This window comes from Asparagus officinalis, chromosome 6, assembly GCF_001876935.1.
Source record: "Asparagus officinalis chromosome 6, Aspof.V1, whole genome shotgun sequence".
Lineage (NCBI taxonomy): Eukaryota > Viridiplantae > Streptophyta > Magnoliopsida > Asparagales > Asparagaceae > Asparagus > Asparagus officinalis.
The window spans coordinates 29,834,412-29,862,281 of record NC_033799.1 but is presented as its reverse complement, the minus strand read 5'-3'; the positions used below and the strand labels follow the sequence as shown (position 1 = coordinate 29,862,281).

The 27,870-nt window shown below is 39.3% G+C and overlaps 3 protein-coding genes and 2 non-coding genes across 5 annotated transcripts in view; 4 read left to right on the top strand and 1 right to left on the bottom strand.

Annotated features, from left to right (window-relative positions):
• LOC109845997 overlaps nucleotides 1–5,313 on the top strand; it is a 12,772-nt gene extending 7,459 nt beyond the window's left edge. Inside the window, exons 2-9 of the mRNA XM_020415222.1 lie at nucleotides 2,452–2,583; nucleotides 3,169–3,306; nucleotides 3,402–3,523; nucleotides 3,604–3,736; nucleotides 3,826–3,955; nucleotides 4,039–4,118; nucleotides 4,226–4,360; nucleotides 4,726–5,313. Coding sequence (XP_020270811.1) covers nucleotides 2,452–2,583; nucleotides 3,169–3,306; nucleotides 3,402–3,523; nucleotides 3,604–3,736; nucleotides 3,826–3,955; nucleotides 4,039–4,118; nucleotides 4,226–4,360; nucleotides 4,726–4,962 — 1,107 coding nt within the window. The 3' untranslated portion in view covers nucleotides 4,963–5,313. The remainder of the gene's footprint in view (nucleotides 1–2,451; nucleotides 2,584–3,168; nucleotides 3,307–3,401; nucleotides 3,524–3,603; nucleotides 3,737–3,825; nucleotides 3,956–4,038; nucleotides 4,119–4,225; nucleotides 4,361–4,725) is intronic.
• On the top strand, nucleotides 6,941–16,817 carry LOC109844608 (protein MAO HUZI 4, chloroplastic-like). Its single transcript, XM_020413713.1, has 6 exons — nucleotides 6,941–7,130; nucleotides 14,435–14,666; nucleotides 14,874–14,974; nucleotides 15,089–15,217; nucleotides 16,331–16,419; nucleotides 16,507–16,817. The coding sequence occupies exons 1-6, from the start codon at nucleotides 7,110–7,112 to the stop codon at nucleotides 16,643–16,645; spliced, it is 711 nt and encodes a 236-aa protein (XP_020269302.1). The 5' UTR covers nucleotides 6,941–7,109; the 3' UTR covers nucleotides 16,646–16,817.
• Nucleotides 17,278–17,350, top strand: TRNAF-GAA. Its single transcript has one exon. It is a non-coding gene; the product is annotated as a tRNA-Phe (tRNA).
• TRNAF-GAA lies at nucleotides 17,975–18,047 on the top strand. The gene has a single exon. It is a non-coding gene; the product is annotated as a tRNA-Phe (tRNA).
• Nucleotides 18,800–23,690, bottom strand: LOC109845521 (mannose-6-phosphate isomerase 2-like). Its single transcript, XM_020414774.1, is given in 7 exon segments — nucleotides 18,800–19,185; nucleotides 19,187–19,326; nucleotides 19,799–20,065; nucleotides 21,390–21,602; nucleotides 22,242–22,409; nucleotides 23,518–23,554; nucleotides 23,556–23,690. Coding segments are annotated over 7 exon segments (1,092 nt in total). The 5' UTR covers nucleotides 23,660–23,690; the 3' UTR covers nucleotides 18,800–19,022.

Sequence of the window (27,870 nt, the reverse complement as noted above, 5' to 3'; positions counted from 1 at the left end):
ATCGAGCTCGAGAACGGTGACAGCGGATCCGATGCTCGAGAACGGTGACGACGGAGCGGGCGAAAGAGCTCGAGATCGGTGACGATCGACCTCAACAACGGCGACGGTGGATCTGGCTCTCAAGCTCGAGAACGACGACGGAGGAGCGGGTGAACGACCTCGAGAACGACGACAACGAATTTTTTCTCGATCGAGCTCGAGATCGAAAGTGGAGTAATTTGTTCCCCTCTTTTGTTCCAGGAGGCGATAGGGGGTAGGGGTGTGCACGGTTCGGTCCAAACCGAAGAAACCGACCGAACCGATCGAAAATTAGCGGTTCGGTTCGATTTTAGTTCTAAGTCGATTCGGGTCGGGTTGAAAATTTTTTAACACGAACAGACCGAACCGACCGCTATTAACACTAACCTTTATTTTGACCCGTAAGTAGTAATCCATACCCATTTTGTTACCCGACCCGTTCACCCGTTGTTCACTTACTATAAACTCCCAAGTCACCCGTAACCCAACCTAAACCTAACTCTCCAGCAATCCCTCAATCCGCCGTCCCCATTTCATCCCCAGGATCTCCATCAAAACCCTAACATCTTCATCTTCTTCCTCTTCATACAAAGGCCCAAAACCCCAGCGAGATCTTGCGAGCGATTGGGTCTCCAACAACGATGGCCTCGTTCGCAGCCTCCTCATTTATGTCGGCGACATCTCTCTCCTCTCCGTACTCGTCAACAGAGCTTTCTCCGGCATCGCCCCCATCGCTGACGCCTCCAGGTTGGGTCAAGTTCAAATTTTTATTTTTACTTTATTTTTTGAAATTTCTCTCAAATTTTCTATTTTGCTTAATCTCTTTGTTTAACTGTGGAAATGGGGAAAAGATTGTATTTTTGAGCGTATGAGAACAAATTATTTTTTCGCTTAGTGGTGTAAGTTTTTAGGATAATTTCGTGTTAATTACATTTCCAAGGATTTTCAAAATGTTAGATAATGTAACTTTAGTATAGTTTTTGGATCAGTTGTGCACCTTCTATGAAAGTCAGTATATATCAGTGCTATCACTGGCTTTTGACAGCTTGAGCCTTTTTGTTGAAAAGATTTCTAAGCTAGTCGAGATGCATGGCTTGCCTTCATGACTTAGAACCGAACAAACCGAACCGAACCGCACTTAACCGACTTGCAGCGGTTCGGTTCGGTTTTGAATTATATACGGTTCGGTTCGGTTCTTCAAAATTTGGTAAAAATCGACCCGAACCGAACCGTGCTCAGCCCTAAATTAGGGGGTAATTTTGGGCTTGGGGGCTGAGTCAAGCTTATATAGCTGGGATAATTTTTAGGGGTAATAGAGTTTTTGGGGGATAATTACACCAACAAACTAATAACACCAAAGAGTTCACTCCAGTTCTAATTACCTCAACCAATAACACCAAACACTGATGTTCCACAAATTATCCCATTATCCCCAAATTACACCAATGAATAACCCCCCTTAGAGTTAAGCAGCAATGAGCAAGGATGAAGGATCAATCAAATTTTCCAACACAATTGCCAAAATAAATATCCATAATTCATTCAATGAGCAAGGATGAAGGATCAATCAAATTTTCCAACACAATTGCCAAAATAAATATCCATAATTCATTCATTAAATATGTATATTCATTTGTGTAATTTTTCCAACACAATTGCCAAAATAAATATCCATAATTCATTCATTAAATATGTATATTCATTTGTGTAACAATTCATTGCCTAACAAATAATTCATTGCCTAACAAATAATTCATTTGTGTAATAATTTATTGACTAAAAAAATTATTGACTAACAAATTATTGACTAACAAGTAATTCATTGTGATAAGCCCATAACAAATTGAAATGTTAATATTATAATTCATTTGTGTAATGTTAATAATTTATTTGTGTTAAAATATGAAATTGAAATTGGAAAATATATTCATATGTTAAGAAATTGAAGCTGTAATTAAAACTGAAATTAAAATTAAAATTAAAATTGAAAAAAAATATCAAATGAAGCGAGTCAGTGACTTGCTCGGTTGCTCACCAATCAGCAGTAGCACAAAGCTTCATAAACAAAAAAAGGTAAGTCTTTAAAAAAAATAAGTTGAGAGAGAGAGAGAGAGAGAGACGGAGATAAGAGAGAACGAGAGGGTGAGATTGAGAGAGAGATGGAAAATTTGAGAGAGAGAGAGAGACGGAAATGTTGAGAGAGAGAAAGAGAAAGAGAATCAGTTCTTCGGCTTCGGCTGGAGGAGATCAACAACGACAAGTTAGAGATCTCACCTAGCAGCGACGAGTGGAGGAGTTCGACGACGATGAGCTTCATGGAGAAATTGAGAGAGAGAGAGAGAGACGGAAATATTGAGAGAGAGAAGGAAAAAGAGAATCAGTTCTTCGACTGGAGGAGATCGACGACGACAAGTTAGAGATCTCACCTAGCAGCGACGAGTGGAGGAGATCGACGACGACGAGCTTCGGGTGGAGGAGATCGAAGACGACGAGCTTCGGGTGGAGGATCGACGACGAGATGCTAGAGAAGACGCGATCACTGGACGAGGTGGCGTCGAGAGTCAGGTGAGTGAAGTGAAAATATTAGGGTTCCCTTTTGAGTTTGGGTTTTGGTTACAGGTTTTGTATTTCAATTTTTTTTAACGAATCCAAGCTGTGTCCAATATTTCTTGACCGTATCCCTCTCAGTTGACCCGTTGACCCATGTCGGACATGGATTGACCGTGTCCGACACATGTCTTGCACGTGTCGTGAACGAATCCGTTTCTGATTCGTGTCAGACACGGATTCGTGGTCTCCGGAGGAGTATCCGTGCTTCATAGCTTGTACATGAGACTGTGAGCATGCACATACATTCTAGTTTCTTTAGTACACGTTAACCTTATGTAAATTTACCGGTATCCTTAATTGACTTGCAGTTGGATGAGTTGGCTGTAAGATAGTTTGTGGTAAGACATGTTATGTAGTTGAAATAGAGTTGTTGATTAGGCAGTAGGACTCTAGTTTCTCTCATTCTTTTCCATATTTTATATGTTTTTATATATTTTTTATATTTCAAATGCATGGTGAGAAGTTGATGTTCATGTCTGCTCATACCTATCTATTTGGAAGCTTTTTCTGAAATCCTATTCTGACAACACCAAATTGCAGGTTGCAATATTTGTTGTTTTGGCAATGACATTGCGCCGAAAGCCAGACATTTTGGTCAGCATTTTGCCAAAAGTAAGGGATAACCCCAAATATCAAGGGCACGAGAAGTTCCCAGTACACGTATGGGTTGTTGGGCAGGTAGTATACCTCGTATATTTATGCGGAAGTAGTTAGAATACAACCTCTCCTCATTACTTAGTTCAGATCAAACTGATGAGAGCTTGGATACACAGGCTTCTCAAGGTGACCTTGTTGCCGGAATGTATGCTTGGGTTCATTATGTGTTGCCTTTGATCTCTGGAAAACCTAATGTCAACCCACAGTCAAGGGACTTTGCACTGCAGTTGGTTGAGAGGTTTGCTTCAGAACTGGGGAAAAAGAATCTATGAAGTGTCTGATTATGAGGGTCTGAACTTTTGTTTTTTCACTTTCCAGATTTTTGTCAGGGCCAAAAGCTCGATCCATTTTATTGAATGGTGCTGTTAGGAAAGGAGAGCGTTTGGTGCCACCTTCTGCACTTGATTTACTGATGAGAGCAACATTTCCTGCTCAATCTGCTCGAGTAAAGGTTTGTTGATCTTTTTGCTGATGCTATTGGTTTCAGTCTCATGAGGTGTTGCTCGTGGAGCAATTTTTTTAAGCCCTTATCTTGTTCAGGCTACAGAGAGGTTTGAGGCAATATATCCCACCCTCAAGGAGGTTGCCCTTGCTGGTTCTCCAGGTACCAAAACTACAAAGCAGGCATCACAGCAGCTGTTGCCTTTAACTGTGGAAGCAATGCAGGAAAGTAAGAAGTTCTACAGCAGCCACTTATTTTATTCTTTTATGTTCTCTCGTAATTACCCAGCCATAACGTCCGTAATTTGGCAGACAATCCAGTGTTAACTAGAGAAGCAGCTGATGTATTCGTCTGGTGTTTGGTTCAGAATCCTGATTGCTACAAGCAATGGGTAAGCTTCTCTTGTTCCAATTTGGGTTTGTGGATGTTACTAAGTAGTCTCTGCAACTGATAGTTATGCTTGCTTCACTTGCTCTGTGATATCTCCATCAAAATCAGGAAAAACTGCACTTGGAGAATATTGGTGCAAGCATTGCTGTTCTTCGTAAATTGTCCAATGAGTGGAAGGAATATTCAGCCAAATTCTCTCCTCCAGATGCTCTGAGACAGACAATTAAGAGCCTAAGGGTTGAGGTAACTGATCACATTTGAATTTATGTTTAATAGCTTTATAGCTGGATAATTTTTAGGGTGAATTACGAAACCCCCTGAAGTTTGTGTGTTCTAGACCCCTATGGATTGTTGGAAATTTCTTATAAATGAGTAAAAAGTCTAAGCTAAACTTTTTACTGTTTCCTGCCCTTATCCAAAAAGGACAATGTAGAAATTATATTTTGTATAAGGTAAAGTTGTTCAAAAGTAACTGCCGTCAGTCATGGTACTTATGTGAGACAATTTGAAGGGGATTTTGTGAAATTTATCCTAATATTTGCACAGTATAATGTTACGTGAAACGATATGCTTTCTGTAATGGACCTCTTTTGTGTATTCCCTTCCAGAACGAAAAGGCCCTGTCGGTGGCCGTAGATGCCAGCAACCAAGCATCTCTTAAGGAAGCAGACAAGCATTGCAAGGTGATTTCGGGCAGAATTTCCCGAGGTTCTGGCTGTCTCAAGAGTGGACTGTTTGTGCTCATGGTTGCAGTTGCAATTGGCTTTGCCGCATCCCCAAATATGGAGTCATGGGACTTGAAGAAGCTCCAGTCTATGATTACCAGTTCCCTTCAATCATTCTGATACGTAGACATGAAGAAGACTAAACTTGTCCAAAATCTCCTTCAAGAGAGTAACCCAACTAAAAAAGTCTGGATCTCTAAGGGGGACCCTAAGATTGAGCTCCCAATAGTCAGAAAGAAACGAAGTTAATGAACTGTCTGGAACCGTGCAAGTTTGCTGAGAAATAGTTAGCATGTCTGTCTTCTTAGTTTCTTCAGAGAATTTTCGGAGTTACTATACAATAGTTGCCTTATGCTTACTTTCTGTAACTTGAGATGTAAGTTTTTCTTAACTTGGTTAATTCTTCAGCGCGAAAACATAAATACTCACTCGTTCTTCTTCATTGGATTTACTTCTTGTCATTGGTGATCACTTGCAAAATCTTTGAAGCATTCACATATTTCGGAAGTTACAATCTCTCATGTTATCAAATTTGATATACACAGATTTATTAGTTCTATGTTTATGGGTCGTGGTTCCTTTCACGAGCCTTTGAAATGAAAGCTAAGTCATCAACGCATCATTCTGAGTTCTATAGGAACCACGAGCCTTTGAAATGAAAGCTAAGTCATCAACGCATCATTCTGAGTTCTAAATATAGGTCTCATGAACGTCAATTTAGAGAGACAAGACCAAGTTGTAGTTACTCTTTTGGATCTAAAGGCACATGAGTGAGTTCATTGATACAGGGAAGAATCACATGCCAGCTTTTATGGAGAGCATGTGCGTGCCTCCCGCGGTTGGTTAACGATAATGGGATGACGATCGTGAGAGTCATGTGCGCGTTGTGCTATTGATTTGAGTTTCACGCTTCATGTTCTCATAAGCGAGAACATTTCTCCCTCATAATTCAGCAAAACAGTGTTGAAAATTATTATTTTCCTATCAGAATTCAAAACATATGCATAAAAGACTCATCGTAACAATTCTTCTAATGAACTTTTGGTGCCGGATGGGATGCAAAATATTCTACGAGTTTTATTATATCATTTAACATTAAATCCGCACACTTTTTTGACAATTAAACAAGACCTATGATACATTAAAAAAAAAAAAGCATTCTTTCGTTTCTCTTGCAAATGTAGTTTTGAAGAACTAAAACATTTCCCTGCTTTTTATTCCCTGGGATTCTTCTATTCACCGGCTAGTTGATGGTTCAAAAAATGTATACTTGAATAAGTGTAAAACAGAAAGATCATAAATAAACACTTTTTCCTCCTTTTCGACCAATTGCCTCCATGATGACAGTTTTTCTAGGGGTTGGTGCGATGGTGTGCAAGATGTGGAAATTTAAAATTAGACCGTTGGTACGTTAAGGAGAAAACCGACCCAGTTTCAACCAAGTCCTATGAAATTTGGTTTTTTTTCCCACCAAAACCGACTCAGTTTCAGCGAAATTTTGTTAAGAAACTGGGTCGGTTTTGGCTAATAAGTTAAGAATAAATTATTTTTTATAAATAAGTTTTAAAATGGGTTTGTTTTCAAATTTTTTCCTTAATCTTATCTAATCCATATCACCCACCTCCTTATCTTTTGTTTTTGTTTTAAATTAATATTGACTTGACTCAGTGCTTCAATCCCTGTAGTGCTGTAGTTGAGCACTCATGTTCTGTGGCCTTCTACAGTCCAAACCGACCATGGCCACCCTCATGGGAGGAATTTTTAAAACTGACCTTTTTGAAATTTATTCCCCATAAAAAACCTGTTTCCAACTTAATTTCAAAAGCCGATCTAGTTGACTGAAACTGAGTCGTTTTTTGAAGAAAAAAAAAGTTCACAAACTTCACTGGAGTTGAACTCCCGTGAAGTTTTTTCTCATAACAAAACTTCACGAGAGTTCGTTTGTGAATTTTTTTTTAAAAACCGTCAGTTTCAATCAACTGGGTCAGTTTTTGAAATTAAGTTGGAAACATGTCTGTTTTTGGGAATAAATTTCAAAAGAGGTCTGTTTTGAAAATTTGACCCACCCTCATGCGCATCTTCAGTTCCCTTGTCAGCCTCCTCTAGAGAGAGAAAGTGATGAGAGAGAAAGTGAGCAGGTGGAGTTAAGTCTTGTTCTCTTCTTCTTCTTGAGTGCACGCTGCACTCTCTTGGTCTCTATATCTCTCTCTTCTCTTTGGATGGATGCCTCATTTTGAAAGGAGCTACAATCTTCTTTCTCTTGGAAAATGCTTTTCTCTGCAGCTCAGGTTCTCTTTTTCTCGTCCCTTGTTTGCTAGAATTCTTTGATGGGTACTTTTCTTTTGATCAGATTTGTAGTGGGTATTCCTCAAAATTATTTCTTTTTCCCTTTCTTCATTGAAATTTCGTGTTTTTCGTGATGGTATAGGGTAAATTCAGTACCTTGTTGAATATTATTATCAATTCTAGCTGGGAGTTTCATAGACTGATCGAATTGAAATTTATGATTTTTTTTGTTGCATTCCCTCAGTTGATATTGGATTTTCTCCTTGCTGTTCATTTCTTTGGATTAAGTTAGTCGTCGATATTGTTCAAAATGTTTCTTTTGCTCTTTCTAGATTGAATTTTTTTTCCGCCTGTTTTGGGTGTAGTATGATCTTGTTGATTTTATTTCCTTGATGAATATCGCTGAGAACTTGATGAATATCGCTGAGAACTTGCTTCACTTCTAACGTAGCCTGTAAGTGATAAACCTTATATTCAACTAGGGGTGTTCTTTGAATAAAAAAAAATAAATCTCCAAATCCACAAAGAACTTTGAATTCATGAAGAAAATATTAAAAGATGAATTTTATTGATAAAAATGATCTAATAATTCTTGAGTTACATGCCCCTTCTTGAATTGGAAACATAAAATAGACTCATAATAAGAATAGAATTATAAAAAAAATAGAAAGTATCAAATCCTACTCTAAAAAGGCTTCTTAGAATAGAGGAAATAAATCAGTACTACATGGATCAAAATTGAATTTATTTTCTAATCTAAATTAACTAACTTTATTACTATAAATAAATAAAAAGCTGATTGTTTTCAGATTTTTGACAAAAATGGGTACTTGTGATGAGATTTTGGAAATCTAACAATCTGATTGGTTTCGTCTTGTCGAGATAGGTTATTTACACATATACTATGTCAAAATCTGCCTTATGGATTGGGAGAATATTGTCGTTTTCTTGCGAGCAGTTCAATAATGCGTACATATCCGCGTTTAGCTCGTGATCGTCCCACTCCATGAATTTTTCGTTATGCGTCCTACATCAGTCTCCTTGACCTTGACCTTGACCTTATATTTGTTTGAATAGTAATTTCCTCGATAAATATTTTTTCTCCAGCATCGATCAACATCTGCCTTGTATTTAACAACGATTTTCTGTTTTGCCTTCTTGGTTAAAACTTTATCTAAATCAAACTTTTAAATGAATCTTTTCCACACCATGTGATTGGCGGCATGTGGATTAATTTACTTGAAAAACTCCTCTAAATATGTTCATTGTTGCTTCTTATATTATAGTGCTGTAAACATCATCTCGACATTGTTGAACTTATTGACAATTATTGTAATCGAAGAAGAATTTTTCTCGTACTCCATCCCCAATTCTTTCATTTCTTTGCTGTAAATTCTTTGCCAGACAGTTTACACATGTTATCACTCGCATCGCTCTCTATTCTACCATTCTTCTCAATCGGAACAACATTAGCAGGTGTAATATCATTAACAATAGCTTCGAGAATTTCATACATAATATCTATCTTTACTGACATATCACCATCGACACTAGGAATCTCAGTTGCAATAGGGGTTTTCACCTTAAGAGGAATCTCGAGAGGGATAGGCTTTTTTTTCCAATTACAATCAAGGCATAGACCTCTTTAGATTGCTTCAAGCCTTCTGTGAAAGGCTCGTTATCTGCCACCAAAAGTTTCTTCTTCTCAATAGTCTCTTATCTTGCACGACTCTTGTTCTATAAAAGACATGAGTACAATTCAACGTATATCACTCTTGAAGATATAAACATTGTCTTTGCTTCTATGGAAGGCACCGATGTAAAACTATCATGGCCTACCTAAAAGCATATAATAACCATCAATCTCAGCCACATCACACAGCGCCTGATTAATATAGTTATGGCCATTGGAAAAGGATACTCGACACACCTGATCGATCTGCACATCATTGCTCTTGTGCATTTAGTCGATCTTGTAGGAGGTGGGGCATTTCTCTATCTTCAAGCCTAACTTCTTCATCATACGCTGAGAGATAAAATTCTTGCTATTGTCACTGTCAATGATAACATCACAAGTATTCTGCATTATGGTGCATCTTCTGTGGAAGATATTGTGCTTTAGAGGTCTTTCTTCTTTCTTTATGCTTTTTCAATGCTCTTCACAACCTCAGAGTCTTGCTTAGGGACAAGCTATGCTTGCTTAATCTTTACATGATCATAGTTTAGAGTGTAAACTCGGATATCGATTGAACACATAATAATAGGTAGGAAGAAAATGAGCTTTCAACACTTCCTTCGTATTCGCCCATGATCGAATGTTACTGTAGGTGTAAATTTTGATCTCCCGAAAACAGGGAACTTCGTTTGTATTGATAAGAAGGCTTATTACAAACTAATAAATCAAATGTTTACAACAGAAGCGGAGGGAATGCCCTCCTTGTTTAACGTGGGTTCCTTGGTGGCGATAGGACGCCTCGCTCGGTGCTCGCGCCGAGTCTGCTTCCCTTGGACGATCCGATCAAAGTTGTTGCCGGAGCTTCAATACACAGTAGAAACTCGGTTCGATGGAGTTTGAGTCTTCTAGTTCACCGGCGATCAGGGCTCAGAACTAGGAGAAGACGTTACAGTGCAAGAGTTATGCAAAGAGCTTGTCGTCGACTCGGTTGGGAGTCGAGAGCTGGTGGTTCAGTTAACTGATTGAATTAATCAATTAACTATGTGTGAACCTCTTTCCTGTAGCCGGGCGAGGTTCTTAAATAGAGGAGAGATAGCGTGGCCGCTCCTTGAATCATGGGATGTGACCATACATTGTTCAGAGATATCCTGCTGTTCATCTGTACCATGAGCGGTCATTCGAGGAGTCGTGTTTGGCATCACGTCAAGTAGGAGCGGGAAAGCCCCTCCTCGTATGTGTGACGACGGTTGTCAGATACTCGAGTGGATCTGACCAACCCACTGAGCACCGACGGCTTTCGCCTCTCGCTTGGACAAGTGAGGTGAGTCGCATTTATGAGGGTGCAGATTGATTTGACGTTTGTCTGACCACTTGTACCGTGAGCGGCTATTCGGCGGGCCTGGAGTACCGTATCTTCTCTCTTCAGGTCGAGAGAGGTGGGAAAGCGGGTTCCTGGTACTCGAGTGGGCTTGGACAGCTCACCGAGTGCTGGCGGATCCGGCTCTTGACTCAGACAGCCGAGGTGAGCTGTATTTATGAATGTTCAGGTCGACTCGACACCTGCCCAATCATTCGTACTGTGAGCGGCCGCTTGACGGTCTTGGGGTACTGTGCCCTCTCCCTTGATTTGTGGGATTTGACCACTGATGTAACTGTTCTCATACTCCAAGTGGGCAGTTGATAGTGAGCTGGCGAGTCTGCAGCTTGGGTCTGCAGGCGATCTTGATACTGCAGACAGACTTGGGTCTGCAGGAGGATTTGGGACTGCAGGCAGAGCTGGGGACTGCAGGCAGACTTGGGTCTGCAGGCGGATTTGCAGGTGCAGGCGAAGCTGGGGACTACAGACGACCCTGGGTCTGCAAGCGGATTTGGGACTGCAGGCAGAGCTGGGGACTGCAGGCAGATTTGGGACTGCAGGCAGAGCTGGGGACTGCAAACAGACTTGGGTCTGCAGGCGGATTTAGGACTGCAGGCAGACTTGGGTCTGCAGGTGGATTTGCAGGTGCAGGCGAAGCTGGGGACTGCAGACGACCCTGGGTCTGTAGGCGAGCTCTAGAGCATGGATCGAAGAATAGGCCGTAACTTTCAAACCGTAAGTCGGAATTAGACGAATTATATATGAAAATCGCCTATCTCGACGAGATGGAGCCATCCGAACCTAGCCGAAGGCTTCGGTTCGCTTCCTCCGTTTCGCCAAATTCCTTACGGTTTGGGAGATATCTGCGTTTCCCCCTACTGTTGAGTCCCTTGTGATCAAATTCGAAGGGTACTTACAATCGTCCTCTTCTCGCAGCAATACATCTCGCGATGGTTGCAGAGTCGTGCGGGTGGCCCAGCCCCAAGAGGCTGAGGCAACCAAGCCTGAGGGATCTACCCAAGCCGAGGCAGGGGGTTCTTTTCCCCCCGAACCAGTTGAGGCCGAGCCGAGATTCGAGAATGCAGGTCTAGGGGCTGCTGAATGGGTCGATGAACGATCCTCGCAGACCCCTGTGCAAGAGGAATCAACCATTTGTGTCGACGCAGAATACGTCTCCGTCGTCGACATGAACGCTCCTCGTTCAAAAAGATCCAAACAGCGGCGACGAAAAGCTCTCGCTCGTCTCGAGGCGCAATCCCTCATCCCCCACGACAGCCTGAATTATTATTCAGGCTTGAGAGGAATCAACCTTTTGAGCCAGGTTCCTATTTTTGACGAACCGCTCAAATCGGGCGAGCCTAGCAGTTTAGGCGAGCTCATCTCTTTGAGCCAGGTTCCCAGTTTCGGCGAACCGCTCAAATCAGACGAGTCAAACGGTTTAGGCGAGCCCCACTTCTTGAGCCAGGTTTCCATTTTTGGTGAACCCCTCAAATCAGGCGAGCTTAGCAGTTTAGGCGAGCCCAACCTCTTGGGCCAGGTTCCCAGTTTTGGCGAACCGCTCAAAACGGGCGAGCCTACCAGTTTAGGCGAGCCCCACTCTGTGAGCAAGGTGCTCAATTTTGGCGAACCAAGGGCACCTGGCGAACTCTGCAGTTCAAGAGGTCTTCGTCAAACAAGCGGACTTCACCAATCTCGCCTGACGGCTCAAGATCGCCAGAAAGGCGAAGCAACAGCTCGCCAGACAGGCGCAGGCGTAGTGTACCAATCTCGCCTAACGGGCGAACCTCGCCAGCCTGAACCTCGCCAACACGCTCACGCTCAAATAGGGGTGGCCACCCCGTTTGCCGGCACGGGTCTGACGTCCGTCTCTGACAACGACGACGACGATTGCTCGGCAACGACAACGTCGCAGACTTCAAGCTCAATTCGAGGCAGGCACGTGAGTGTGCACATGACTGGCATCCCTGACGAGATATCCAGGAGACTCGATGAGCAACAAGCAACCATCGACTCCCTGAAGGAGATGTTGGCTATTTCGGGCGAGGTTTTAGCAGTTTTGTTCTGAACTTCTCTGATAAGGATTTAAAGGCAATTTTTAGTGCCTACAGTTACGCTTCTGCTGACGGGCTCGATCCTCGCATAATGATTGCCACCGAAAAGATGCTTTACTCTTAAGTTGGCAGGCTACTCACTTAACCTTATGATCTTCTGTGATTCCCAAGTACCTGAATAATATCTCCACCTCATCAATCCAATTAAGAAAATCATGTTCATTGAGATTCCCATTGAAAGACAGTAAATCAACCTTCATGTTTTAAGTATATAGATATCTCATTCTGAGAAGAACGATCATGATTTCGAGGTAGGTCTTCATCCTCATCATTATTGAATTCATCTTATGGAGTTGGATCACGTCTTTGGCACCCATTTGACGAGTTCAAATGCTTCATTGTCAATGCAAGTCGGTTTGTGTGAGTATTAATCTAAGTTCAAGTAACATGTGCTTCATCACCTACAATCGGATCAGAAACAAGGCTCTGCTACTAATTAAAACAGTGCAAAAGTGATAAATCTCGAAATCTACCAAGGGGTGCTCTTTAAATGCAAAAGGAACGATCTCTGAATTCACGAAGAAAATATTAAAAGAGGAATTTTTTTGGTAAAAATGATCTAATAATTTCAAAGTTACATATCTTTTCTTAAATAGAAAAACAAAATAGATTCATAATTAGAATAGGATTATAAAAAATAGAAAGTATTAAATCCTGCCTAACAAGACTCTCTATAATAGAGGAAACAAATGAGTCCTACATGAATTAAAATTGAATTTATTTCCTAATTTAAAGGGACTCCAACTTTGTTACCAAGAATGAATAAAAAACTGATTACTTTCGAATTTCTATCAAAAATGAATACGAGGTAATTTTGGAAATCTGACAATCTGATTGGTTTCATCTCGTCGATATAAGCGATTTAAATATATAATATGTTAGAATCTGCCTTCTGGATTAGGAGATATGATTGTTTCTTTGTGGGAAAGTCAATAATGTGTATATACCTCCATGAATTTTTTTGTTATGCGTCCTACATCAACTTCAGTGCATTTAAGTATTCAATTATATCAATATCACATTGTTGCGGAGCCTGATTTATGGGGAATACAAAGCACCGGGTACCACAATTAAACCCCTATACGATTGCATCTTAGCGGCAGTAATCTTTGTTGAGAGAATAAGATAGATGACGGGGTGGTGAGATTAGGTTCCGAGAGATTAATAGTAATCTTAGTTGATCATTAGTGGAATCATGACCTCGTTATACTTGGAGGACGTAGGTCATCACATTGATCATCAGATATCGTTAAATCTGTGTTTCAATGGTTGGTTTCTCTTGTTTTCTTTCTATTTTGTCGATCTGGTTAGGTTTTCAGCTATTTTGCTGACACTGTACCCTTTTTCAAGATTAGACAATTGGATAGAATTCTTCGTGATTAACAAGGACAGGGAAGCTTGCTGTGTTTAAACTTTAAAATTTCTGTGTACTTTTGATAGTAAAAGATGTCTATTACTGATTCTCATTAAATTTCAAAGCCATCAAACCTTATCAACTCACGCAGTTCATTGCAGTTATTTACAAATCATTTCCTTAAAAAATTTGATAAATCCTGTTGTCATGATAGTGGCATCATTGCCATCTATTAACTCTAATATATAGAGGAAGAACAAGGAAAATTCTTCCCATGCTTAGAGAATAATATACATATATAGATATATTTTAAGAACTACTTATAGTGCTGATAATTACACTCTTTGGAGTTTTCGTATAATTTGCAAAGTTTTAGAGTTTCAGATTCAACTTTCTATATTTGTACTATGAAATAAGAATGTTGTCTTGCGTCTACTTAAGCTTCAGAAGACTACTGAATGCTGCTAGCGACCTCATTTTGTGTATCAACTTCATTTCTATATCTGACACTTCCAACACTGCATAAGAACAACAATGGGAACACTTCAGTTTTACTTCTTTCACATTTTCGATCTGGTTTCTCATGTTTCAGTTCTATTGGTAGCTTTCTCCTCTTGTGGATATCCAGTTGATTAAGAATTGAAGTAACTTTGAGGATATCAGTTGTTTATTACCTTTCAGTTAGTGCAAACAACATTCTCTTTAAATGTTGTTCAGTGCTTATTTTACTACTTGTACTAGTGGTACTTGAAAATTATTTACCTATTTTCTTGGGTTTCTCGAGACTTGATGCATCATTATATTTGCAGGTCACTCGGCCATGGAATTCCCTAGTGCAGTTTCCTTCACCGAAGACAGAAAGATGGCCACTCTTAGCTTTTAAAAGTCTAAACACTGTTCTTATTGGACAACGATTTGTACATAAAGGAAACATACTCGGACCTCAGTGGAGATTTTCAGGCAGATCAAGAATTGTGTTCCAGCCAGAGGTTACGAGAGTGAACAGTACTCAAAGAAAAGGCCCCAGGGTGTCGGCTAGCTGTAACTCTCTGCTATAAATTTCTTTCGTTCTATCCTTAAAGTTATTCTACATTTTTTAATTCATATTTTTCTATAACAGAAGAGTATTTGTCCAAGTTTATGTTGTCATGACACGTTAGATTACCTGGTAGATTAATTAAATTAGTGACACAATATGACAAATTGCTTCATTTTCCAAATCTTTCTAAAATGAACTTCTCGTTGCAGGCCTAACAGCATCTCAAATCGCTACAAGTGCTTTCACTTGTGGAACAATTGCTGTTCTTCCATTCTACACTTTGATGGTCGTGGCTCCTGATGCTCAACTTGTAAGTATGTTATAGTATTTTATTGAGTTATAATTATTGACAAAATAATTAAAAGAAATTTGATAAATCCTTAATCTAAACAAATATTTCCCCCCTCCCCCTCCTAATATGTAGACCAAAAGAACTATGGAGAGTAGCATACCATATGTCGTTCTTGGATGTTTATATGCCTACCTTCTCTACCTTTCATGGAGTCCGGATACATTGCGATTCATGTTTGCCAGTAAATACTGGTTGCCGGAGGTTTGTCTCTCACTTTGTACCGTCAAATAAAATTAAAATAATATTGTTCGATGAATTAGCTCCACTACAGCTTCAGTGAGAATGCTTGAACTACATTGTAGATCAAATTTTGGTTTTAATTTGTCAGAAGCAATGGAACTCATAAAACATTTATTTGTTACTGTATAGAAATTTTACATGTTCCAAGTGATAAGAAGGAAACTTATATATAATCTCAGTTTTATACTTGTTTGTCTAGATATTGCAGATCATATTGCTCCTAATATGACTTGATTGCTTTCTCATATACTTTGCGCTAAGTACATTTGTACTCTCATTTCAAATAGAGCACTGATCAACCACCACAAATATATCCTAAATGAAAATTGTCCTTTGCACTATTTTGTTTCTCTTTCCGACTAATATCTTTTAGTCTGTGTTAAATACAAATGTGTATATATTCACAGGTTATGTAAAATAAAAAATGATAACCCAACCCTCAACTCTTAGCACAGCTACTTCTGAGTTTTGATGTGGTGGTAGAGATTCAATATGGTATCACAGCAATCTAAATTCAAATCCAACTGATCACACATTTAAAGTAGATTTTTTAAAAAAGATGAAGGTCAATTCCGGCTAGAATGCCTGAGTCCCTGTCCTATCACCCACTTGTGTTATTGCAGCTAGACCCCCTGAGTGAAATTTGTTGGCTCTTTAAACCTTAGAGAAAGAGAAAATTGTTTTTGGACAAATTGACCTCCTGAGGGTAACGACTCAACAAATCTAACTCGGAGGTCCATCCGCAATCGGATGATAGTACAGGGGGTCTATCCTTAACAACACAGCAATAGGGGGTCTATCCACAAGTGGGCGATAATACAAGGGGCCTATCCGCAATTAATAAAAAAAAAGAAAAGAAAACCACTGTGTGAGCCTAGATTTTGACCCATGCAAACGGAGGTCAATTTCCAAAGACATATTAGAGTATAAAATTACAACCCACGAGTTTTATCACAACTTTAGAGTTTTGGTATAGTAAAAGGGATTTTAACAATCCTTTTAATTTTCTGAGTCAAACGATAAAGGAAATCTTGTCCCAACTATTTGACAGTACAGTGGTGATGTCTCCTGCAGTTACCTGGCATAACAAGAATGTTTTCGAACGAAATAACTGTAGCATCTGCCTGGATTCACTTAATGGCTGTAGACCTTTTTGCCGCAAGGTTCATCTCATCACACTCTTTATCTTATTAAAGTGCACATACATCAGACTTCATAGTTGCTGACACATTTAACTTTGTTTCCTTCAGGCAAGTATTTCATGATGGGATAAAGAATAACATAGAAACAAGGCATTCTGTTTCCTTGTGCCTTCTCTTTTGTCCTATTGGCATCGCAGCTCATGCCATAACTAAGGTACTAATGAGGACAAAGGACCGATCACACTGAAGAAGAATTTTTTTTTTAAACCCCCCCTTCTTCATGCATTTCTCTTCTGGTTGTTATCATGTTCAGAAGTTATACAATTAGTATTGAAAATGTCCCAGGTAAATTCGATTGGGGATGTGTTTGTGACTTGAGATTATTCGTATAGAATTTGATAGCGTTATGTGTTTGCTCAGCTATATGTTTTTGTGTGTTTGATAGTAGAATCATAGACGCTAGAACATGGAAGATTTTGTCCAGAATAGAAGAATCCTTTGAACAGGGGACTCACTGCGAAATGTGCGTGAGGAATTGAAAAGAAATATCAGGATTATTCCCCAAAATCTAGTGGGTGGTATTTGTTAAAATAGAATTTGCTCTTGGAATTTCTTAAAATTATAATTTTTTGAATAGTTGTACAAAGAAGAAGTTGACAAAATGTGCAGTAGAAGTTTTAAGAGTTCGGAAGTAGTCCAGACTTTAGGGCCAGTGGCTAAATATATCTGTAGATGGTTTGTGACTTTCCCTTGCAGCTATGAAGCAGATTCCTTTGATGGATCCAACCAAACGACCAAACCCTGAAAGCAGCATGCTTTGTATTGCAGATTTCTTGCATTTAGTATTTTTAAGTTCTTCATGATTTCAAGTAACGTCAAGCGGGGATAGCTCAGTTGGGAGAGCGTCAGACTGAAGATCTGAAGGTCGCGTGTTCGATCCACGCTCACCGCAATTTTTGTGAATTTATTTTTTTTGCAATTTTTTGCACCGAGAATACACTTCCGGCGAAGAAAGAAGCAAATATAACAAATTTGCAACTAAAGGGGTGAAAAACATTAGAGTTGGATTTGAGCTCACCGCAATTTTTGTGAATTTTCAAATCCAACTCTAATGTTTTTCCCCCCTTTAGTTGCAAATTTGTTATATTTGCTTCTTTCTTCGCCGGAAAGATTTTGTCCAGAATAGAAGAATCCTTTGAACAGGGGACTCACTGCGAAATGTGCGTGAGGAATTGAAAAGAAATATCAGGATTATTCCCCAAAATCTAGTGGGTGGTATTTGTTAAAATAGAATTTGCTCTTGGAATTTCTTAAAATTATAATTTTTTGAATAGTTGTACAAAGAAGAAGTTGACAAAATGTGCAGTAGAAGTTTTAAGAGTTCGGAAGTAGTCCAGACTTTAGGGCCAGTGGCTAAATATATCTGTAGATGGTTTGTGACTTTCCCTTGCAGCTATGAAGCAGATTCCTTTGATGGATCCAACCAAACGACCAAACCCTGAAAGCAGCATGCTTTGTATTGCAGATTTCTTGCATTTAGTATTTTTAAGTTCTTCATGATTTCAAGTAACGTCAAGCGGGGATAGCTCAGTTGGGAGAGCGTCAGACTGAAGATCTGAAGGTCGCGTGTTCGATCCACGCTCACCGCAATTTTTGTGAATTTATTTTTTTTGCAATTTTTTGCACCGAGAATACACTTCCGGCGAAGAAAGAAGCAAATATAACAAATTTGCAACTAAAGGGGTGAAAAACATTAGAGTTGGATTTGAGCTCACCGCAATTTTTGTGAATTTTCAAATCCAACTCTAATGTTTTTCCCCCCTTTAGTTGCAAATTTGTTATATTTGCTTCTTTCTTCGCCGGAAATGTATTCTCGGTGCAAAAAAAAAAGTGCCTGATTATTTGTGACAGCTACACTTTGCAATTCCATGGGGTGTTCCCAAAGATTCTGTAATACCCCAACCCTTGAGAGGGTGATGTGATTAGTATTGATAGATTTGATTGGAATACTCATACCACCAAGATGCACCTTCTTTTCGGGAACCCAACTCTTAGAAACTCCAAAGTTAAGCGTGTTTGGCCTGGAGAAATTCTAGGATGGGTGACCCCCTACGTGCTGAAAAGACATGTGGTGGTTTGTGAGGCCAGTCCATCAGATCTAATAACGTACCGACTCCGGAATTCCGGGGCGGGGCGTTACAGATTCGATTACGCTACAAGATCCTCAACAGAAATAATTACAACTATGATTTGACTTTTGAGATTTATACACGAGCTGTTTTATCATGATACGTACCAGCTGAGTAGCGGGAAAAAGAAAAACCCCTTACTAACAGCTTTGCAACAAACCCCTTATTTCTGCAATTTTCCATGATATAAAGATTTCTTGACTACAGCAATGTGAAAGGATACGAAGCTCCAATGATTTATTCCATTTTTATTTTCATTTTTTCATTTCTCAACTGAAGTCCTTATACAACTCATGATACACGTACGGCATAACATAAAAAAAAAGAACACTAAAAGACTGACCTCTTTCCAGGCCTCTACGATTTACTGGAGCTTTCACACTGCTGGTTTTATTTGAGGGACTTCAGTAATCTCCGCTTCTTATCTCGCCTAAGCTACTCAAAGAACTTGCTGTTTACCCCAGCTCTATACATCTGCAACTTTCCGTCAGACCCAGCACTAACCTTGATGTCACGGTTGGCGGGCACAAAGAGTACATGACCCTCCCTGATCACCATTTCCTCGGAGGCGGGGCCCGTTTCAAGACGGCCCTCACCTGGATGGGCCCTGGGAGGCCGGGACCGCCACGGACTCTCCAGACGGCAACATCAAGTGATCGACTTCGAATTCATCGAATGGAGGTGTGTATCTTGAGATGTATGGGTTTATGGGAGTCCCTTGCAATATTTCAGGGAAGCCCTGTATAAATTTTCATGGAAGAGTAAGAGTAGTGCATTTTGTATCACAAGTAAATGCGGCAGATACTAAGGAGTAAGGGCCAAATATTACTTTCACTCATGCATTTTGCCATGTTTCCAAAAAGATCTCGTTCTTAAGGAAGAATTCATATCATACGTGCACTTCAGAATTCTCAGTGCATATTAAAAAATTCTGATTCAAATGAAAATAAAGAGTTTTGCCCTTTTGGAGAAAATCCCCTAGACTATAGAAATGTCACTTAATCCCCTTTACGTTTTGTCAGGTAACTTCCCCTACAAATGACCAAAATGCTTTGATGGAAAAAAGGGGGGGAAATATCCATAGACAAACACCAGCAAAAAGAGAGAAACTATGGCCAAACACCATGTTCAATATGATAAAAATCAAATAAATGGTTCCGAAAACAGGTTTGGGCGCGCGCGGGGGATAAAGGGGAGCGAAAAATTCTCACTTGTTTGTATGTCAGCATAGAACAAAGTGTATGCACATCCCTATACTTGGGAGTAAGTCCGGCCCGCACAACATTATCAGATGTTGCCATACATTCAACGCATTCACCAGAGATATATGCATGGGGCTCGTTAGCACCAATGTACAACGCTTCGCCAGGGTTAAGCTTCACATAATTGAAGAAGAAGGATGATATAACTCCGATATCAGATGGATATTGTTTCTCTAATAGCAATGCTAGTTCTTCCTTCTCATTTAGGTTCCGCGTCTGAGTCAAATAGCACATATTGATGTCAGCAGTGTCAATAAAGGACGAGAAAAAAAATGTTCAGGAAATAAAACCTAAAAGACTAGCCTAAGCTGATGAAGGGATCTATATTAATACAAACTAAAATGGATCATTATGTATACAAACGGTTAGGCCCGATTAGTGGATCATAGCATTGACGAGCACAAGCCTTCTTGGATTCCAAGTTCCTCTGAACCAATGCGATCCAAAGGTATGTACTAATTATGCACTGATTTGTTGGAAATAGTGTGGGTATAAAGGTGCAGAATTGGACATTCAATTGCCTACTCAAGTTTATAAATTGTACATTTAAACTTAAAATTTGTGCAATTATATTTACTCACTAAACTGTAGACATGAACATTTATACCACGAAGCAGTATCACGTCAGACACACATTAAACGTGATACTTCTATTTTGTTTTTATTTTTTTATCTTATTTTTGAATTTGATGTGCTTATGTGTATTATCTTCCTGCATCCATGTTTTCAATGCCCACACTCGTGCAACATAGGATACTTTGATTTATTGAAATACTCTGTCTGGATTTTGCATATACTTACAGGCAGCTATAGTCTTGCTATAATATATGTACTGGTGAGTGTAGATAATATACTATGTACTGTACACCCTTCATAATATGAGCTTTAAGTCTGTGATTTCATAGAAATCCCATGATAACAAAGTGGCGAGTTCTTAAGCAAATTGAATTATCCGAAGGGATTTATCAATAACCAATTGCAAATAAAAAGATGCTGTATAACGAGACAGTAATCACACATGTGGGGACGGAGATCTAAAGGTTTCACTTCCATGGCAAGAGCGGTCCAGCTAATAGCCAACTCGGCCATAGTTTTACTATTTCAACGAAAATTTTCATGTCAAGGTTTGCTCACCTATTCATATTTCTGTCAACAATATGATCACGAATGCTATTTAAGTTACCTTACTTTCACTTATTTCTCTACTATGACGAAGTTCCCTCTATTCTCTCTTATTTCTCTCTTCCTTCCACCACAAACTCCTTCAACAATCGAAGTAGCAAACAACCTTCCAAAAAAAAAATTTTTTTTTTGCTAGTAACGTTGCACAGCTTCTCCACCATATCTTTCTCCTATCATTGGCACTGCTACCTGTTTTGTAGCAGCCTGAAGCATCATGTACGATATTCTATTTTGTTCGAAAAACATTAAACCAACCAAGAGCAAAGAATTTGATAAAGAAGAACATAAATGGTTTCTCTAAAATTGAAAATAAAATAAAATAACATAACAGCAAATTTAGAAGATAATCTAGCAGTACCTTACTTTCCTCGGTCAAGCGACTTCTCAGTTTCAGAACCAGTCCAGAAACTGTGTCTTTATCTGCAGACATAAGCTTAGTGAAGATTGACTGTAATACAGGTTTTACTTTCTCATCTGTATCTTTTTCTTTGATATCCATAACTTTGCTTGCATCATCTGGACCAACCAGCTCCCTAATTTCAGGAACACTGCTCAGGACATCCTTTAATTCCTGCATAAATATTATAATACTATTAAGGGGGCAGTTCATAATTCTTCACTAAATAATGCTTTCCCATAACTAATTTCCCGAACAATGTTCTGGAACTTTAGAAAGCACACGAATTTATGCAAAGAATAGTCTATATTTCGTCAATTACTACTGTTGATAATAACTGATTGATGGAAGCACGCAAATATGTATGCACTAATTATGATTCACTAGGTAATTTTTTCTTGCAAAGTTTTCACCTTGAGCTTGTGAAATTGGATTTGTAGTCTATTCCTGTTGAAGTCAAGTTTGCAGTTTCATCCATAATGCAATGATGGAATAGCCAAAAAAAAAAGGGTAGATTTATATGCTCCTCAGTAGATGTGGATGTGGATGGGATGTAAATCGTCAAGAAAAAGCAAATTCTTTTATGTTTTCAAACAGACGTAGAGGGGGAATTTTTTCGACGATGCACAGCTCACGATATCGTACTCGCCTCTACAAAGAATGGGTCGAAGCATTCCAGAGAGTAAATATATACTTAGAAGCCGCACCCTTGACAGTGAAAACGTAAGGTTAAGAAAATCTAGCTATTTCATTCATTTCCCTTAAGAAAATACAGCAACCAACCAATTTGAATAAGAAAGACACTCGATATACCTCTGTGCTGATGAAACCACAAAGAGCCTTGAACTCTGTAATGGCAACTGCCATCTCTGGCTTATGATTTGGATCCTTATAAATATCAGGATGTGTCTTGTTCAGTGTTTTTGCTAGCTCCTTATCTGGGTGTGCTTGTATTGATAGAGCCTTAGCCACTGATAGAACCTATAAAGAATACATAATTAATGAAACCATCAGAAAAAAGATTAAAAAAAAGGTTAAAATAGAAGATGTGTTTGATTAAATAATACTAGCTGTAACCACAAATAAGTAAACCATAAATTAAAAACCAAAGGATAGAAGAAAAAGGAGCTAGCTTAAACAAGAAGGATCGCCTACCAATCAAATTCCAGAATAGAAAAAAGAAATTAGTTGTTTCTTCGTAGAAGAAATAGCTTCCTTCAACTAAGGTAAACCTTTTCATTTACATCATTAGAGGTGGAGGTATCCTCTAAGAAATAATTTCCTCTCGCAATTTTCCTATCAATCACTCTCCACTTCAAGTTAGTGAAAGTCCATTACTTCCATCTCTCTTTCCTCTAGAACAAATTAAGGAGGACAAAAAATAATATCTAATAAAACCTGAACTAAAGAAAAAATCGAACCCAGGGAAAAAAACAACCTGAAAATGATGACCTTTTCCTAGTAAATTCAATAGATATAATAAAAAAGAAAAACAGAGTAAATACTTTTAAACACGCCCCGTGCAAATAAAATTTGCCTCCCATAGAATAAACACTAGCAAATAACAAAATTCTTTTCCAAATACTTAATATCACATGACATAAATTGCATGGTAATATCAAAGAACTAGAATTGAAATTGAAAATTTAGCCCGCTATACCGAACAAAGAAGGGAAAAAATAAACAAAATTACACAATTTAACCAGATTAAAGCAATCCACCCGAATTCATAAAACAAAACAAAAAAAATCAGATTCCACTGTCATGTCCCATGCAAATGAGCCACTGGAGAAGCGCTAACAAAGAATACACAGTTAATATAAAATCCCAGAACAAAAATCTCGTGATCTTTTTTCTGGAAAAATCCAAAACAGACAGTTTGAAAGAAAAAAAGTGGAAGACTGAATTACATATTTCAAAAAGCCCACACAAATTTAAAGATAAAATAGAAGAAAAAGGTGAAATTTCATTCAAGTATTCCCCCGTCACATCCCATGATCCCATGCACATGAATCATAACAACCAAAAGAAAGAAAGAAAGAAAGAAAGAAAAAATCCTGTCAAATCATAAAAATAAAATAAACCAAACCTTAAATAGGAAGGGGAGATCGGCCCCCCATTCCCCCCACCTTCTCCCCCAGGACCCCGGGCCTCTCCTCACCCAACTCCTCAGCGTCTCCTCCTCGCCGGGCCCACAACCACGAACGAGGCCCGGACTCGTGGGTCCCCATCGCAGAACTCGGCGTACCTCCTCCCCGCCTCGACCCCCTCCCCGAATTCCCTCGGCCAGCCTCGCCACCGCCGGCCTCCCTCCCCTCCACCCCCCAGTCGTATTCTGAACGGAGCATCGGAGCCTCACGAGTCTCTTTACCAACCGGTTCTGCCTGCACTTCGCTCCCATTGCGGTGAGAAGTTGGATGTGTTTTGACCGTGGGAGGGAGGGAGGGGGGAGTGGAGAAAATTTAAAGAGCGGGTGGTGTTTGGGGGGGGGGGGGGGGGGGGGGGGGGGGGTAACGTTATCGCTGAGTCGAATGCATTGGGTTGGTCACCGCTTTAAATCCCTGCCGCTTTTGAGCCCCTCTCGATGTTGGCTCGGCTCGCGCGCTGGAAGCGGTGAGTCGGAATCGAGGAATGAGAGGGCGGTGGTTCGCAGAACGGCGCGCGCGTCGTGCGGTGCGGTGCTTGCGGCATGTGATATGGGAGTTACTCCATTGTTCTTTTCTTTTTTTTATTCTTTGGGTGTATTTGCCAAAGGAACGTTATTGTTGTCTTGTGTCCCTCGTATCATTGAAATTGCCATTAGGTCCGCGTATTATATAAGTCATTGTAAGGGTTAGTTTCACAAAACCCTCTAAACTTTGGGGGAGTTTGACTTAAAGTTCCTGAACTTTGTTTGCCCGGCATGGCCCTCTTGACCTTAGAACTTTTCTTATCGGCCCCCGTGTATAATTTGCAAGTAAATAAAATTTTCTTGAGACAAAAATACAAAAAACAAATTAGGGGGGAGATATATATGCCTGTAGATGAAAATTGATAAAATTTGAGATCTTTCTCTTGATGACATTTAAATTATTTGCAAATTACAAGTGAAGGATCTGGCGCGAAAAGCTAAAGTTAAGAGGGGTTTTGTGACACACCTTCAAATTTTGTGGGAATTACGGGAGATAAAGAAAGTTCAGAAGGAGAAGGGTTACGTGAAACCTCCAAAACTTTTGGAAGATTATGTGAATAATCGATCTTTATGTTTTTTTCTATTTGTTTTATTTTTGATAGAACCATCTTTAGATTAATAGTCAAGTGTTAACCTTGGTTCGGCTAGTGATTAACCAAAGTGGTAACTTCCTTACCCTCACTCATATTGTGGGTTCAGCCCAAGATAATGCCCACATGAGGTTCACATGAATTAAAATTCTATCTAGAAAATGATTTGGAGGAACTAGTTGTAATAGGAATAAGTTTGGAGGACCTGTAAATAAAATTCATTTATAAAGGAATTCTATTCATGAGAAACCTGGAATTTTTTTGGTGCTACGGTAAACCATAAATAGTAACTCGAGAGAAGAGAGAGAGAGAGAGAGAGAGAGAGAGAGAGAGAGAAATGTTCAGATTTCGGATAGCTCGATTGTCCTATTGCAGTGATTTAAAAGTCATTCTCTTCAGAACGACGATGCCGTAGAGCGAACGATGTTGGTTTCTCCGCGGGTGTTGGAGATTTTTGGTAAGACGTGTTTTAGGGTTTTGGTTCCCTAGAGGTAATATTCTATATATTTTCTTGTGATTTAATCCTTAAATTCAAGTGGAACTTTGAGGGATTGTACTCTTGATTCATAGTGAAATATTTCTCTTTGGATTGCCCCGTGGACATAGACACGATTTGCCGAACGACGTTAAATCTTGGTGTTTGCTTGCTTGTGGTATTTTTATTGGTGCTGTTATTCGTTTAGTGTTTAATTTCGCAGATTAATCTCCATAAAATCCCTAACAAGTGGTATCAGAGCCCTAATTTGAGGCGTGCTTTGGGATAGAAAAGATGAAGAGTTTTGGCACAATGATGGAATCAGATGGTTCCAATTGGCAAGTATGGAAGTCTAAGATGAAAGATATTCTATATTGTAAAGATTTACATGATCCTGTTGAGGAAGATGAAGCCAAGCCAGAAAAGATGACTGATAAAGAATGGGGGAAACAACATAGGAAGGCGATCGGTTATATTCAGATGTGGATCGATATTAGTGTGTTTCATTATCTATCGGGTGAGACTAATGTGAAGTCTCTTTGGCAGAAGCTTGAGGATCTCTACCAGCAGAAGACCACGGCAAACAAGTCGTTTATTATAAGGCGGTTGGTGAACTTGAAATTCAAAGAAGGAAGCAACATAGAAGTGCACTTGAATGAGTTCAAGAGTTTGATTAATTAGTTAGCTACTATGAAGATGACTATCGATAATGAGCTACAGACTTTATTGATATTGGGTTCTTTGACAGACAGTTGAGAGACACTGGTTGTGGCAGTCAACAATGCAGCTCCAAATGGTGTGTTATTAATGAGTATGGTTACTAGTAGTTTATTCAATGAGGAGACTCAGAGGAAGTCTACCAGCACAGATAACTCACGGGCACTTGTCACGGAGAACAGGGGCAGGAGCAGGTACATGGACCAGTTCAGAGATCGTAGCACATCCAAGGGCATGTTAAAATCTAAAATGAAATGTTATTTTTATTGTGGGAAGTTAGGTCATATCAAGAAGAATTATTGGACATTGAAGAAAGAGCAAGTTGGGAACAAAGATGGAAAGAAAGATGAGAAGAAAAAAGCTAACGGTGACACTACAACTATTTTGTCTGATATCAATGTTATTTTATTTGCAGGGAAGAAGACTGTATGCATGTTCTAAGTCAGAATTCCGAGTGGATAGTGGATACAAGAGCTACATGTCATGCTACCTCCTATCGAGACATTTTCACATCGTATAAAGTAGGGGACTTTAGCAATGTGAAGATGGGTAATGCCAGCTACTCAAAGATTATAGGACTTGGTGATATACACTTGCAGACAGATACCAGATGCACATTGATCTTAAAGAATATGCGGCATGTTCTCAATTTGCGGCTCAACTTGATTTTCTGGTCTTACTTTGGACTGAATGGGATATGAAATTCAATTTGGTGAAGGAAAATATAAAATCACCAAAGGCTCTCTTGTGGTGGCTAGAGGAAGTATATGCTGCAATTTATATAAGACTCAAGCAAAGGCTTCATATGTGTGACACCTATGGGTTCATACAAGGCTACAGTCCAAGGTAAATCCAAGAATGTCAAACCTGCCATACACCCACATAGTGTATTAACACATTTTACCAATCACAGTAATATCCTCTAATGGAATCAAAAAAAGTGTAGGTACAAAACAAGCAAAAGAATATGATGGTAGTGCAATGAACATGAAGAATACAGAAGAGATAGCTAAATAATAATATTATGTCCCAAATGAACAAAATAAAATATAACTAAAATGGGAACAAGTGTAATATGTCTCAATACATCGTGTCAATTGAAGTATCACTAAGGCACTCGGCCTTTACAAAAATTAAATACAAACTCTAATGTCTGAATGAAAATACAAAATTACAGTGGAGCCTCTAATGGTAAAATTATGTGACGACGACTATGCTAGAACTCCGTCATCTTGCAGCTCTCCGAAGCTCTGAGCTGCCTAAAAAGAAATTTAAAACAAAAGGAGAAACAACACGAGCGTCAGAACGCTATAGCAAGATCACCTCAATCCGTCTCTAAGGGAAGGGCTACTACATGTAGTGGAGGCTCTATCTATTAAGCATAGTCTACCTAGATTATTTTTCCCGTATCTAATGGTATTAATACTTATAAATATACAACACGAGATGTAGTACATTGAGCGAGATAATCTAAACAAGGAAACCCTCATGTATATATCATATGTCTCAAACTGCGGATATCTAAATATTAATCTCGAACTATAGAAAGAAACATCATTAGAAAATAAAACACCATAATGAACATCAGCATATAAGTCTCACCTACTCACTAGAGTAAGGTATCTCGGTCATATATATATTCAACAGTATGACATAAACACTTTTGGCATCCATCAAAACTCAGACTATCAAGTAATTATCTCATTTGCAATTCTTTGCAAGATCCCGATCTCATCGCATTATCACGCATAACGGACTACCATGTAGGTATCCTAAAATAATGTACACGACTCATAAGTCTCATTGCGATCTCAGGACGTAACATGAATGTGGGACGACCTACGTTATAGGTATCCTAAAAGACGGCTCACAAGCCTCATCGCACCCTCATGCAGACGAACTGCTAGACAAAGCATCCAAACCCAACTCAATGGCCTGTACAAATGGAATATCGACGCACTACCCCACGTAGTACTGAACTGAGCTCAT